The 14940-nt window shown below is 37.5% G+C and overlaps 1 protein-coding gene across 4 annotated transcripts in view; it reads right to left on the reverse strand.

Moving 5' to 3' along the window:
- The window catches only part of znf385c (zinc finger protein 385C), a 76472-nt gene that overhangs the window by 5061 nt on the left and 56471 nt on the right, over positions 1-14940 (reverse strand). For 3 of the 4 annotated variants that reach the window (XM_043235760.1, XM_043235761.1, XM_043235763.1), the window contains 5 exons: positions 13614-13724; positions 7843-8065; positions 2131-2430; positions 1653-1840; positions 388-486 (listed from right to left, as the gene is read on the reverse strand). In XM_043235760.1, the coding sequence (XP_043091695.1) occupies positions 388-486; positions 1653-1840; positions 2131-2430; positions 7843-8065; positions 13614-13724 (921 nt within the window). The remainder of the gene's footprint in view (positions 1-387; positions 487-1652; positions 1841-2130; positions 2431-7842; positions 8066-13613; positions 13725-14940) is intronic. The other variant, XM_043235762.1, reaches the window with a different exon arrangement.

The raw sequence follows: 14940 nt of genomic DNA on the forward strand, positions 1-14940 counted from the left end.
TCCTTGTATCATGATGAGCCTGTTTGCTGCATCCTCCCCTCAATAACTTCCTCTCCCTTTCCCCTTTCCTCTCTGTCATGCTGAGAAGAGGTATGCTTCATTGTTTTGTCCCGTCAATCATCATCAGTCCTATTGTTTAAAATTACCTCTGGGTTTTATGCATTTGATTTTTTTTAAGCACTCTGTGCTGATTAGCTGAATATGACTGTTACATTTACACCAATATATTTGGCATGTGCTTCTATCCAAAAAGATTTTGCTTTTCGACATGAATCCTCTGTGAATTGAATATCTTTGACATTCCCAGCACTATGCAATCCCACTGTTTGAGCTACAGGTACACAGGACCATCAGCATGTACATCACAGTGAGTGTAACCGTGCTCACCGATGCTGCTGAGGTAGGCTGGCTCTTGGCGTGAGGGTTGAACTTGGGCTTCGGGGGCTTCCCAGCCAGTCTATCCTTGTGCCTTCGGCTGTTCATGTGCTAAACAATATACAGACATAAAGGTGCATTTTAAAATTTCAAGCCTAACATATTAAACCCTTGGTGATTTAATAATGAGATAAAATGAGAGCAGTTTTTCCTTTCCCCTAAAAAAATCTTTAACTTTTTAATACCTTTCACCTCTTTCCCTGCCCTCTCTTTATTATTCGTCATCATCTTGTTTACTTTACACTTCAGAGACAGCTTAAGGGAAGCATGAAATACCATTAAATGTCATGTTCCTCAGGCCTGAGTAGACACCAGGCCAACAACACACACACATCCCCTCATTCATGACACAAACTGAAAAAAGTGTAAAGTTTGTAGAAGCATTTTAGCTAAATTGCTGTTACTTAAAAGCAACAAATGGCTATGAATGATAAGAAATTCACTGTGGTCATGATTCATGAAAAAGCTTACGTGTGTGTAGAAATTTAATGATGATGGAAGATTTAGCTCTAGTGTCAGTGTAGTCCTATTCGGACAGGATTAGTTTTACAGGGGGTCGTTAGAGACATTTTTGTTTCACAGACGTACTTGGTGATTTTAATCCCGTCTGAATCTGCCATGTTCTGTTTTTCTTTCACAACGTCTGTGATAATTCCAGAGCAAATTACCTACTGTTTTTCAGCAAACCTAGTGATCCTCCGAGAAAACTAACCCCATCCGAATGTGATGTCTGTGATTGCCGGTAATGTTATTTTTCACAAAGTGTTTCCTTGTGTGTTTTGGCCAACGCAAAGTATAGGAGCTCTTACTACACGTATGCTTGATTAAAAAAAAAAACAATTTATAAATTATATATATATAAAACTGAAAACCCAACTGTCCTGGGTAACAAACTTGGCCATAGAGATGCGTTTCTTCTGACTTGAGACACACTGCTAATACCAACAACAAACAATTGGTCTGTCAATGGTGTAGATAATTTGTTTGATGATTTTTCTGACTCGATAAAACAACAAGCCTGCAATGAAACTACTTTCCACTAAAACTAGTTAGCCAAGGTTTGGTAGTAGGGAACACAGGAAATGTGAACCAGGCTGGATTTTAATTTTAGCCTAATATGGCATATTAAGACCTAAAAATAGTCTGTGTTACTAGAAAGATTTTTTAATGATATTCCAGTCTGTCACTTGCACGTGAGCTCATTTGTTTTATGTTACCTGGCTAAGTTGAGTCTCAGAGTTAACATGGATCTCGCAGACTTCACAGTAGAAGCTCTTGCTGGCCACGCCCACACTCCCCTTGCTGGCCAATCGCTTGCTTTTACACGAGGGGCGGGACGACATTGCCTTCCCTCGTCGTCGTGGCAAAACACTCTGTCCCTCCATCATTAATTTATGCTTGGTGCCTGTGATGTGCGAAAAAGGTAAAGAATTCACATAATGAAGGTTAATTATTTATGCACATAAAACTAAAGTCAGTAATAGGAAGTATCTAGAAAACGAATATGTGTAGAACTACTACATTTGGGTGAATGTTAAAAATACAGGTGTTAAATAAGTATGCAACAATAGTCTATAATAATGTCTACAAATACAGTATTGGCTAATCTCAGATTATATTTAAATGATTTTTTATTATGGAGCTGATGAATGGTAGTGTAAATAAATGAATGAATGAAGAAAGAAAGATAGGCACCACTATTGTGAGCATCCATTTGAGTGGTGGAGTTGACTGTGACTTTGCAGATGGGGCAATGCAGATGTTGTTTGGTCTTTTTGGGGTCTTTCTCAGGCGGTGTGTCCCCTGCAGGGTTGTCTTGCTGAGCGGCAGGCTCACTGGGGGCACCGGTGGGCTCCAGCACACTGTCCGGGTTCTGGAAGTGAGGGGAGGAGACAGACAGGTCTGCGGATGACACCTCCGATATAGGTGTCAGGACCACCGAACTAGAGTTAGCATCGTCCACCCTCACGACAGGATCTGAGTCACAGGTAGGAGCTAAAGAGAGAGAGAGAAGATGAATGAGTCAGACATCAATTACACAAAAGTACAGAAGTGTTTCTGCTTATTTAAGTTTAAGTGTTTATTTTAAAGGGATAGTTGGTCTCATTTCAAGCCTGAATGAATGTGTGGCTGTCAAACTACAAAATGACAAAGCATCATCAAAGAAGATAATAAAATCATTATAAAAGGGTACAAACAAAGTGTAAAAGTGTATATTATATAAAAAAAGTCTTCTAAAGCTATACCTCAATGCAGTTCAAGAACTGATTACCCTTATTTGTAAATGAATCATTCCTACTGATTTGTGAACTGGATCATATGAGTCACTGAAAAGAACTGAATTGAAAAGAATGAATCACTCAGAAATGGGACATTGTACTTCTATACATCAAAAGTGTATCATGACCTCTTAGGCCGTGTTCACACTTGGCTTCTTTTTTGACAAGAAAAAGTTGACAAGAGTGCTTTTTTAGACAAATAATACGTTGGAAGCATCTGTTACAAAAAAAAGCGGCTGAGAGCGTCTTTTGTTGCTATAGCAACAGCAGCAACAGTAGCCTAGCGCAGTGTGCCGCAGAAATGTAAAGGAAGCGCAAAAAGTTGGCTTCTGAAATTAACGGGGAATAAAATGACGATTCACAACGACGTTCCTTGTGCTCAGAGACTAGTGCGATCAGTTTATCTATCGGCAGCTTGTCTATTTTTTCTTGTTGTTATGGAAACGTCAGACCTCGCTACTCGCTTGGTCATTGGTCAACTGTCAAAAGCTTGACGTAAGGCATTAAAAAAAAAAAAAGACACCCTGTGCTGCAGAAAAAGACGCCGGCGGTGGCGTTTTAAAAAGCGCTGAGAACTTTTTAACTTTTTTATTCTATATGACTCTAATAGAAAACAGACACTGGCAGCTTCACGCTGAGTGTGAACATAGCCTTACAGTCCCAAGATTTCATTATTTTAAATGTGTAGCAAAATACATTTTGGTCCTTTGGTTTCAGATGACGTGATAAATAGTGTGCATCTCTTAGTGTACACCGTTTTTAGGAGAACAATCCATTTAATTCATTTAAAAAGCCTGTGAATCTGTTTATGTTTTCAACATGGAAAATGTCCCGACAAGTTTCAAATAGCAGATTTCAAATCAGACACTATCATTGAGGTAGAGAGCTGTGGGAATGCAGACCTCTATCCTTAACCATTTAAACAAACCTAAATTGAGATGAACAGGAATACTAACCAATAGCTTTTTCCAGGCCACAGTGAATTTGAAAATATGTGACAAAAAGGTGGACACAAGCTAAGAATAACAACAGACCATCTGGGAGACATCTGTAAACTGTTGTGTATCTGTGTGTGATTTTACTTATTAGCTGAAAATCAATGTACAAATCAGTAAGTGAAAGCAGAAAGCCAGCAGCAGAGCACCACTACACAGCATAAAAATATTCATCTGAACGTCTGCTAGCTAATTTAGCTGTGGGCTAGTATCCAAATTGGCAGAAATGAGCAGAGCACAGCAACACAAACACTTTCAGGCTTACCGTTTCTGGTCATGCAACTTTATTGAGAACCAGTGCTTATGTGCTGAACTTCAGACCATTTATTTAACTCTGCCTTTATAACTCAAGTGCTGTGTCCTATTTGATCTATTCTGTTAAAAAAGACAAGGGCCATAGCAGCCAGGGCAGTGAAAAATCAAACCAGGCGCTCTCAAAGTTTCACTCGGCACACAGAACTGTTTCTGACCATCAAAACAAACCTAAAACTGTTAAATAGAAATAACAATTTTATACTGAATGTACCGTTAATGTTTGCAACAGAAAAAAAGGTCTTTATACAAACTGTCTTAAAAACCTAAAATTGTGAACATTCATCATATTTATCTGGCAATGTCCAAGGTATGCATTAACTGAAAAAATGTAGAGACTGAATATAATGTAAAGTGCTTTGGATAAAAGCATCTGGCGAATGCATAAAATGTAAATAGCCAATTACACAGAGGATAAAACATGATATGCTTTCATCCTCAAAAACATGAACAAGGCAAAAGAAAATATGACCCAGACTACATTAAACGCAGGCTGAAATAAGGATAAACATATCAGTGTGTTTAGTGTTTTGAATTATTAGCTGCTGACGGCACAAACTACTAAAATTTAAAAGATATTTAAGAACCAAATACTAAAACTATAAAAAAAGTCTACGTTTCGTTCAAGTTGTGTGTGATATACATAAAGTTTATTTGAAAAAAACGGATAAATTTTTTTTTTATTATGTTATCATGTTTTTATTGTGTTAGCTGTTTTTTTATTTTATTTATTTTGTTTAGTTATTCTAGTTTATCTGTTTTTGCTAATTAACTCTTCATGTATTTCTAGGTTTGATTTTAAGGGTATTTTTAATAGCATTTTCATGTAATAAATAATTTTTTAATTGTTATTTAATAGCAAATCCAGGGTACCTTAAGCAAAACCCAGAAAAACAGAACAAAATGACAAGAACAAAAATCAATGTCTGCAGTCACTTTAGTCTTTCCAGATGCTAATAAAGTCTATGTAAAAGCCTTGTCATAAAACACCTCCCCTTGCAGGACTCCAATCACAGTAGGTGTCCTAATGCTTTAGCTTGGCTTAACAGCACAGGATTTAAACACATGAAAGAAACACATTTATCATACATGTTTGTGAGGGCCGTTTTGATATGTGCACAGATCTGCTGAATTCACCCATCTGGAGAATCAGATAGACTGATCCTTCTGTGCCTCATTGACATTAAGATTGTACCAATATTCCTAAAAGGGGGTTCCTTAGGGGGTACAGATGAAGAGTTTAAGGAAAATAGAGCGGGAAATGGAAAAGGAAGGTTGTGTGCGACCACATGTGTGTGTGTGTGTGTGTGTGTGTGGGAGGTTTGCCTTCACACCTGAAAAATGTGCGAAAGTTAATGAAATGGAGAGAATTGCCTTGGGTAACACTTGGTGCCCATCTCCCTGTGGAGTGTGTGTTTGTGTGTGTGTGTGTGTGCATGTGTGTGTGTGGGTGTCTTGGAGTGGGCTTGTAAAACTGATCTTCAAAGGCTAATATGATCTGAGTCACTCTTTGAAATCTTTCCATTTTGGACAACTCACTCTTCGCAAAAACATGCAATGTAAAACATGCGGGGACGGATGTGGAAGAATGGCGTGATGGATAGCGAAGAGAACAGGATCGAGCATGATGGCTATATTTAACTCTCTCTTTGTAAAAAAATAAATCGGCAAATGTAAAATACGGCACTTGCTCATACTACATCAGCAAGCTCATGATGAAAACGATCCGTGACATCTGACAGCAAGAGCATTCAAAGTGTTTCAATAGCTGTTATAAAATGGACCCCTTCTTTTAGAAATTTCCAGAACCCCCCTCCCATCCTCTCTTTCCATTTCAGGCATCTTATGGCTGCTAATAACAGCTGACATGCTTGTAGAGTTGTGATTGGCCCCTGCAGCTGCGAGCTTAATGACAGAACAGTGCTAATTTCATCAGGCAATCAGCTCAATTTGTGTGTGTCTGTGTGTGTGTTTGCATTAGCATAAGAGCATTTCAAAATCCACCGAGTGATTAGCTCTCGTGTGTGTGAACGTGTGAGACGACACTGGTTTTAAGAGTGTGTTATCTGTTAAATGAGAGTGTTAACCCATCGGTGGCCAAAATGCTGCATTGTAACTGACTGATGGACTAAATGCACGTATGTTGAAGCATGTATGGGTCACTAGTCAAGTGAGGATGACTAGCTCATCCACATTTTTTCTTAATAAAAAACACACAGCGTCACGCACACACACACACACACACACACACACACACACACACACACACACACGAAGACTATGATTTATTGTGATATACATAATGCATCATTAAATGCATTACAATTACGACTAAAGTAAATATACCTCCAGTGGTATCATTGGATTATCATTTTTTAAATAATCTATGAATTATTGTGTAATTGCTTAAATCCAGCCAGTATTCATTATGAAACATTATTGCTAATATTTAAGTTATTCCTGCTGTTACTTTAACAAATTAAGCAAAGATCTCACAGCACAAAAAATGCTTTTCAAGTTGCACATTTTAGAAATAATATTTATAAAGTCCTTCTAAATCCTCAAGAGCGTAGATGATCCACCAGGGGGCAGAAGACATATAGCAAATTCTATAGTAAAGATAAGCACCGTTAATGATGTATAAGCATTAGAAAGCCACATAACAAATGTAATATATATGACATCATAGGGTGAACTAGCATGCTAACAGTGTCTCTCCAGATTTCATTCAGTGTCAATTTAAGAGTAGAACCAAAAAAGAAAAACAAAAACATCCAACTAAAAGAAAACCTAAAAACCGATTAGATGTTTCCGGAAGCCATCAGCAAGTGTAGTTTTGTATTTTTGCAAATATCTGGTTTGAAGAATGTGTTGGCATGTGCACGAGTGCTAATCCACACACAAAAGCTTTGAGACAAAATTGCAAGAGCTAATCTTCTCATTCTCCATCTCTGTCGCTCTTCTAAACTCTCTCTCGCTCTCTGTTCTCTCTTATCTAATTTCTCCTTTTCTTCGCTTCTGATTGTACACTCCCTCTCACCGTTGTGTCACTATGAATGAGGGCGAATATTAAAATGTGATTTGATGAGCTTGGTGTTCTTGCTCTCTATCTTTTCGCCCTATCCTTCCACTTTCATTTGTTCTCACTCTCTCTCTTCCGCTTGTATTTTTTTTTTTTTTTTTTTTTTTTTCTTCATACTCAAGGTCTTATAGCAGAAGTTTCCAACTCCCTTTCCATTTTTTTTCCCTTTATCGTATCCCTTGGGCCCGCATTCATGTTGCTTTTCAAATCATATTCTATAGAGTTTGGGCAGAGGAGAAGAAAGAAAGAGTTTAAAAGGGATGAAAAGGTAGAGATTATTGGAGAGGGATGGCTCAAAGCCCTCTGTCAGCTTGTTGTTCTGCTCTCGGTGTCACAGTACTTCCCCGTAACAAGAGGAAAGCCAAGTCCTTCAGTCAGAAATAAAATCCCCTTAATATACAGGACAGATCATGAAGAGCAAGACTGGAGGATATTCACAGCATTAAAGGAACCACAGGCAAGCTAAATGCGTGATTCTTTTAAAACGCATATTAATATAAAACGACAAAAGTAAAAACAATATGAGCATAACAAAAAAAAAAGTATTCTCACAGCCGTAATACAGTGTTCGAAGCTGAATATTCTCCACACACTCTGAGAGCTGTCACATTAAAGGAGTTAAATATGTTGCAGATGCACTTTATGTTAGTCTATAACAAATTTTAATCGCATCAGGGCATGTTTCATGCAGTAACAAATACGCCCACTCTCTGGGCTAATCATCTGTGAGTTCACTTACTTTCCTCCACGGCGCTGTCATCCAGCAGGGAAGGAAGGGGATCCGGAGCGCTCGTTTTCACTCTGTTGCTGTCTCTCTCCCTGTCCCTCTCTCTGTCCTTCTCTCGGTCTCGGTTGTGGTGTGCGTTGTCGAGTTGTCGTCTTTGCTGTTTGTTCTTTTGAGCCTCTAATGCCTTCAGCTTACGAGCATGTTTATGGCCTTTATAATGAGCTTCAGCCTGATTCTACAGAAAGACAGAAAGAGTGAAAGGAATACAAAACCTTTATAGAACGTCTCACGTTTACAGAAACATGCAGACATTCACACCAGTCGTGAGATTTTACGTGAAGTTTAGGAAAATTAAAAGCATTAAAAGGCTAAAAGCAAGACATTTTTGAAACTATTATTTGGCCATAACATTGTTGCATCCATAGCAATTCGTTTTATTTCATAGTTTTGGTCTCTTTATCGATATCTGAAAACTATATACTAAATATATACTAGTATGACTCATAGCGCATGACAATAGATATGCATATGCACAGAAAAAGAAACATGCATATATGTCTGAGTGTCTACACATACACACACACACACGCTGTTGATAAATGTAGTCTGTGATTCACACCGTATTCTGAAACACACACATGTTGACTAACACCTCTTCAAGCCAAAAACATAAATATTTCTAGACTCCAGCAATCATCTAGAGCCATAATCCAGATTTCTGTGTGGTAATAATTCAGCATGTAATTAAAGGGAACATGAGCTGTTGACATGCTGAGCTGTGAATCCCTTATTGCGTACCGAAGTAATTTTAAAAACGGAAATTGATTTGAAAATGACACTAACACTGTTTAAAAAGCATAGAAATAACATTTTGAATTGCAAATGGAATGGCAGTTTGTTAAAGTTTTTCAACTTGCGAATCAAAGCTAACATCCAGTTCATCAAGCAAATCTCAGCACAGAAATGAGTCTGTGGGCCCAGAGGGAGTAATCAACCCACTCAAATCCTCTTAAGTACTTAGCAGATGACCCTCATCCGGGGACGGAGTTGACAACACTGCTCAGAACAGACGAAGGATGTTCATACAAACTCACACACACATATACATACATACACCGATCAGGCATAACATTATGACCGCCTTTCTAATATTGCGTTGGTCCCCCTTTTGCTGAAACAGCCCTGACCCATCGAGGCATGGACTCCGCTAGAGTCCTGAAGATGTGCTATGGTGTCTGCCACTGAGATAACGATAAAGTTAGCAAACAATTGAAGTCCTGTAAGTTGCGAGGTGGGGTCTCCATGAATCGGAGTGGTTTGTGCAGCACATCCCACAACTGCTTAATTAGACCGAGCTCTCGGAGCTTAAGTCAACACCTCAAACTCGTTGTCTTCCTTAAACCTTTCCTGAACCATTTTTCATTTTCCTTTGTGGCAGTGTGCATTATGTCACTAAAAGAGGTCACAGCCACCAGGGAATACTGTTTCCATAAAAGGTGTTCACGGTCTGCTACAATGCAGCACTTAACAGCTCCCTCAAAATGGATATACATGCTGTTTTTGTTGATTTCACTCAAGCCTTTGACACAATCGATCATTGTCAACTACTTCATTCCTTAGCTGACTTGCATGTCAGACGACCCCTTTGGCTTATTGTAGGAGCTATCTGAATAACAGAGAGCAGAAGGTGAAGTGTGTCTAACTCCTTTCGAGATCCAGCTGGTGTTCCTCAGGGGGGGGACTTCTATCCCCTCTGCTTTTTGTCATATGCATCAATATGCTGCATTTATATATGCCTCCTTCGGTAATACCTGTAAAGTATGTTGATGATCTAACAATCACAGAGTTTCTAATGGCATCTTTACCTGGACCTACTCAGAAGACCTTGGATAATGGATTGGAGACAGAAATTTCCATTGGCAGTGAATGGAGCTAAAACTGCGGACTTGTTAATTAGTGTCAGAAGAACAGCTGTATAGACAACTTACTTTCTGCTGCTTATGTATATACAGATGTTTTTGTTTTTTATTTTATTCTGTTTGAATATTATGCATGTATAGCAGTATTTTTGATTTTTAAAGACGATTGTCTGTAAGTGTGTGAGTTTGACACATTTCAGGGTTTTGTGCTGCAACATCTACGTTGATGGCAGGACACAGGGTTTCCCAGCAGAACAGGCCTAAAGCCTTACACTTCCTCACAGACCAGGGACACCTCACAAGAGCTGGAGTTCTGGAGATGCTCTGACACAGTCGTCTAGCGATGGCCCTGTCAAACGCGCTCAAATTCTTTGCCCATTTTTCTAGCTTGACCTGTCAGTGGTCATAATGTTATGCCTGATCAGTGTATATAAGGGATAATCAACAATTAGCCATGCATTACTGCATTATTACCGCATACCTGCCAGCCGATCAAAATCAAGCATTCAGACAGACCACGGAATAGGTCTGTATGAATATACACACATATATATATATATATATATATATATATATATATATATAGGCCTGGCATGATACATGTATTTGTAACAAAGTGTCACGTTATGGACATTGCAGTTCAGTGCATGCAGCCTTCCACCGAATACAGGCAACCCAACAAGACTTTGTGTATCCTACCACTCTCATTTGGCAGAAATCCAAATACTCCATAACGTTTTCATATTTCTGATGTAAAGTATCTGAATGCTAAACTATTGTTGGTTATGTAAATTAAAGGCGTTGTACTTCAGTCTCATTCCAGCGGTGACACAGGGGTGGGTGCGCTGATGTTTGCTTCACTGTGTTTTATTTTGATAAAGTGCCATCTGAGCTGTTAGTAATGGAACTGGTGTGTGTGCGATCACTTCAGCTGTATCCTTATCAGCAGAATCTACTTTAAACATTATTGTCTTAATAATAATTCATCACTGTATAAAGGTCTGCTTTTATTTGCGTACACTCACAATCAAAACAAAACATGCTTTTATTAAATACAGAAAACAGATAGGATGTTACTTTCTATTATTTGAGTTTCCGTTCTATAAAAAAAAATAAGCATATCACAAAAATGAACTGAAACTCATCAGCGTGACATCTGTGTATTGTGCCACCCCAAGTATACACACATATATATATATATATATATATATATATATATATATATATATATATATATATATATATATACACATACTGTACATATATATATATATATACATACTGTACATATATATATATATATATATATATATATATATATACATATATATATATATATATATATATATATATATATATATATATATATATATATATATATATATATATATATATATATATATATATATATATATATATATATATATACACACATATATATATATATATATATATATATATATATATATATATATATATATATATATATATATATATATATATATATATATATACATACATACACACACACACACACACACACACACACATACATACATACACACACACACACAGTATATACCATTAAAAGTGTCACTGTAAAAAAATGTTTCACATAAAAGTTCTTCTTTTGAACTTTTTACTTGTCAAAAAAACTTTGCAAACAATTGCACTAGTTTCTGCAAAAAAAAAAAAAAAAAAACAAAAGGGAGAGGAGAGGAAGAAAAGATGTTATAAGAAATGTTCCCTGAGCAGCAAATCAAAATATGAGAATTATTTCTGTAGACTCATGTGACACTGAGGATTGGAGTAATGATGCTGAAAATCTAGCTTTGCGTCACAGGAATAAATTACATTTTCACATAAATTGTGTTTTGTTTTTTTGTTTTTTAATGTGAAATTGAAATAATCTTTCACTATATACACATACAGTTTCAAACAGCTATTTAATTTTCTACCAGCTAATAAGAGAATATAGAAAGAGAGAAAGTAAAACAAAAGAAGAAGAAAGAGACAGACAGGCTAACAGAAAAACAAAAAGACAGAGAGACAGATGGAGAGATAGAGTGTTGTATGGTGAACCGCTAGCAGTGGGAAACTAATGAGCAATTGATAGACTTTCAGACGTCTAACTGAGCAAACTCTGCTGGGTGTCTCTCTCAGAATATATCTGGGCTAAAAATGCCCTTAACAGCAGTGAAAACTGAACAGTAAAGCAACAAATGACGAAATGACATCCTATTCAATAGTTTTCCCACAGCTTTCAGAAACATACAAATACACAATGATTACATGCACAGGTTCATTTTAATGGCCAAAATATTGATGTGAGCCGCATGTTCCACTTAAAAGTGTTTTGATGCCTTGCTAACAGGAGATGCACTGCTGATTATTCATTTACTAATGGCACAAGTTATAATTTTGTACCCACTAGAGTTATTCTGTGAATGTGTGAATCTCTCTATATACTTTTATGCATTTATTTTTATATTATATACACCTTGGAAAAAAATAGAAGCTCTAGAGTGACAGAACAGTACCCTAAAAATGAAAATACAGCCATCAAAATTCTTGCAAAGTGGCCTGAAACTGATCAAGAGTCACCCAGAGGCTGACAGACACTAAAGTGAAGGGGACATAACTCTTTATGACAACACAAGCAGCATGAATCTGGCAATGGAGATAAGCATGCTTTCATTTTTCATGCACATCATCTCAGTTGCGAGGATCTTCTCTCCACTCAAACACGCTGTCCAACACAGCACTGGACTTGCCAGAAACAACAAAGACTGTTAAAGCTGCCTGGATCAAGTTATTTACATATAATAAACATACATAAAAGGCTGTACTATAAACCCGTATGAATTTTTTATTTGCCATGGAACAAACGAAAAATGAATAAGGGATGAGAGGCTGGTGATTTAGACTGTTAGCACTGAATCTGTCCAAGTAGTTCTTATGACACGTTATATTTCAAGTCTTTTTAACTAATATAATAGCTTTGATTGAGGAACAAGCTGAAATTTTTATATTTTTGTTATTCCTGAACCTCACATTTTATTGGTACACATCTTGAGATCCATTATAAGTGTCCTGTGTGTTGCAACTAAATGTGAATGAGCTGCAGCAGAGGGGAAGATTTTCAGCGACCTACATTTTGGTCAGTTTTTCGCGAAGCTAACATATGACTCAAAATATAGCACATGAGTCATATGAACCACTTTTACAATGCTATTTGTTGCTTAACAGCCATGATCACCGTGAAATGTTGTTATAAGCAAAATAATTGTATGAAGATTCTTAAAAAAGGGTGCTCAATGAAAAAAATAACAGCATGTGATTGGGGACCGCACAGAAATACAAACAATGACAGAATTTTCATTTTGGGGTGAACATATTTCAATAAAATATTTTAATGAAAATGTCTGTCCTTTATTACATGTAGCACCAATTTTATGTAAGCAATGAGAGACTTAAGGCTGTGCTATACTGTATTCAATATAGTGCCTTATATTGCTTAATAGGGATTGGGTTACAGTAAGTCTGCAGTAATTATAATAATACAATTGTAGTCAATGGGAAGTACCATTTAACTAGTTAAATGTGTGTGTGCGTGTGTGTGAGAGAGAGAGAGAGAGAGAGAGAGAGAGAGAAAGAAAGAAAGAGAGACAGGGATGTTAAAGGGACTGTGATAATTTCACATTATCAAAGACAAAGTGAAAGAAAGAAAGAAAGAAAGAGAAAGAAAGAAAGAAAGAAGATAAATGCTGTAAGGGATGAAACAGCTTTTACCCATCCAGAGTGATGTTCAGTGTCTGTCATCACAAATGCGGAGGGTAGAACACACACACACTACACACTAACCGTGGAGTTGAAGCGCAGGTGGCAGATATTGCATGAGATGACCTGTTTTTTCTTCAGGGACTGAGGAACACCAAACGTATGGTTTATCACAGCCTTCTGCACCGGGTCCATCTGAGGAAGGGGTGAGAAAATGAAGTTAAAATGAACTGAAGAAAAAAAAAAAAAAAAATTACACAAATCACTACGAATCAACAGACTCACTCTCTGCTCATTCAAACACATTCCTTCCGTCCCAGCAGCAACCCTGAACCTGACGCCCAGGGCCCAGGGACTTTCCCTTGACACCCCTCGCCATGGGAACACACACCACATCACAATGACTCTGCAGCTGGTCGCACGTCTATTTGTTTTAGAGCCTCAAGAATGTTCTTGTTGTTCATCCGCAGTCATCCCTGACCGGCTGGGACGCTGCCAGGTCAATGCGTGTGTGTGTCAGTGAGTGTATGTGTCTGATGAAGCCGCCTTTTGTTGACTCTGAGTACTGGAGAGGGCCAGGAGATGGTGGAGCATGATATTAATGCAGGAATGAAGGAGATGATGAGATGAAATGAGACAAGGGATGATGACACCATAGAGAAGAGATGAGAGAAGAGAGAAGATATGATGAGCAGAGCAGAAGACAAAAGAAACTGTAAAAAGACAACAAAAGACAAGAGGAGAATACATGAGATGAGCAGAGAAAACATGAGAAATGAGATGAGAAGAGACAAGGAGGAGCAGTGAAAACCATGAAGAGATGAAACATGAAGAAATGCAGGAGACAAGAGACAAGAAGGGATGAAAGACAAGACGAGAAAGATGAGGCAAGAAGAGATGAGATAAGATAAAGTGTTTAGCAGTAAAATAAAAAGAAAAGAAGTAAGTAGAGAGGAAAAGAGACAAAAAGAAACAATCAGACAAGAAGCAAAACAGTAAACTGAAAAAAGTGAAAAAATATGGGATGAGAAACTATGAAGAGAAGACAATGAGGAGATGTGGAGAGAAGGCATAACCATCAGAAGATGAGACAAGAAACAACACATCATGAAATGGAAAGTATTGAATCAGTAGTGAGACAATAGCTATGTTTCTTTAAAATCAAACTTTTAGTTGATGCTGATAATCAGGTGCTGGTCGTCACAGTTGTAAACATGATGGCTTTTATCTTTCATGAGGGAGTTTGGTGTCACCTGGTGAACTGTGTTTCTAAGCAGGAGGTTAAAGAACACGACACACAAGTCTCGCAGAAATCCTGTATAATTCAACCAATCCGATGATGACTTTGAAACTTCTGAAGTGTTTCCAGATAAGTGTGCCATATGCATCAGCCCTTCAGCCAACAATCTGC

Source organism: Puntigrus tetrazona, chromosome 3, assembly GCF_018831695.1.
Source record: "Puntigrus tetrazona isolate hp1 chromosome 3, ASM1883169v1, whole genome shotgun sequence".
Taxonomy (NCBI): Eukaryota; Metazoa; Chordata; class Actinopteri; order Cypriniformes; family Cyprinidae; genus Puntigrus; species Puntigrus tetrazona.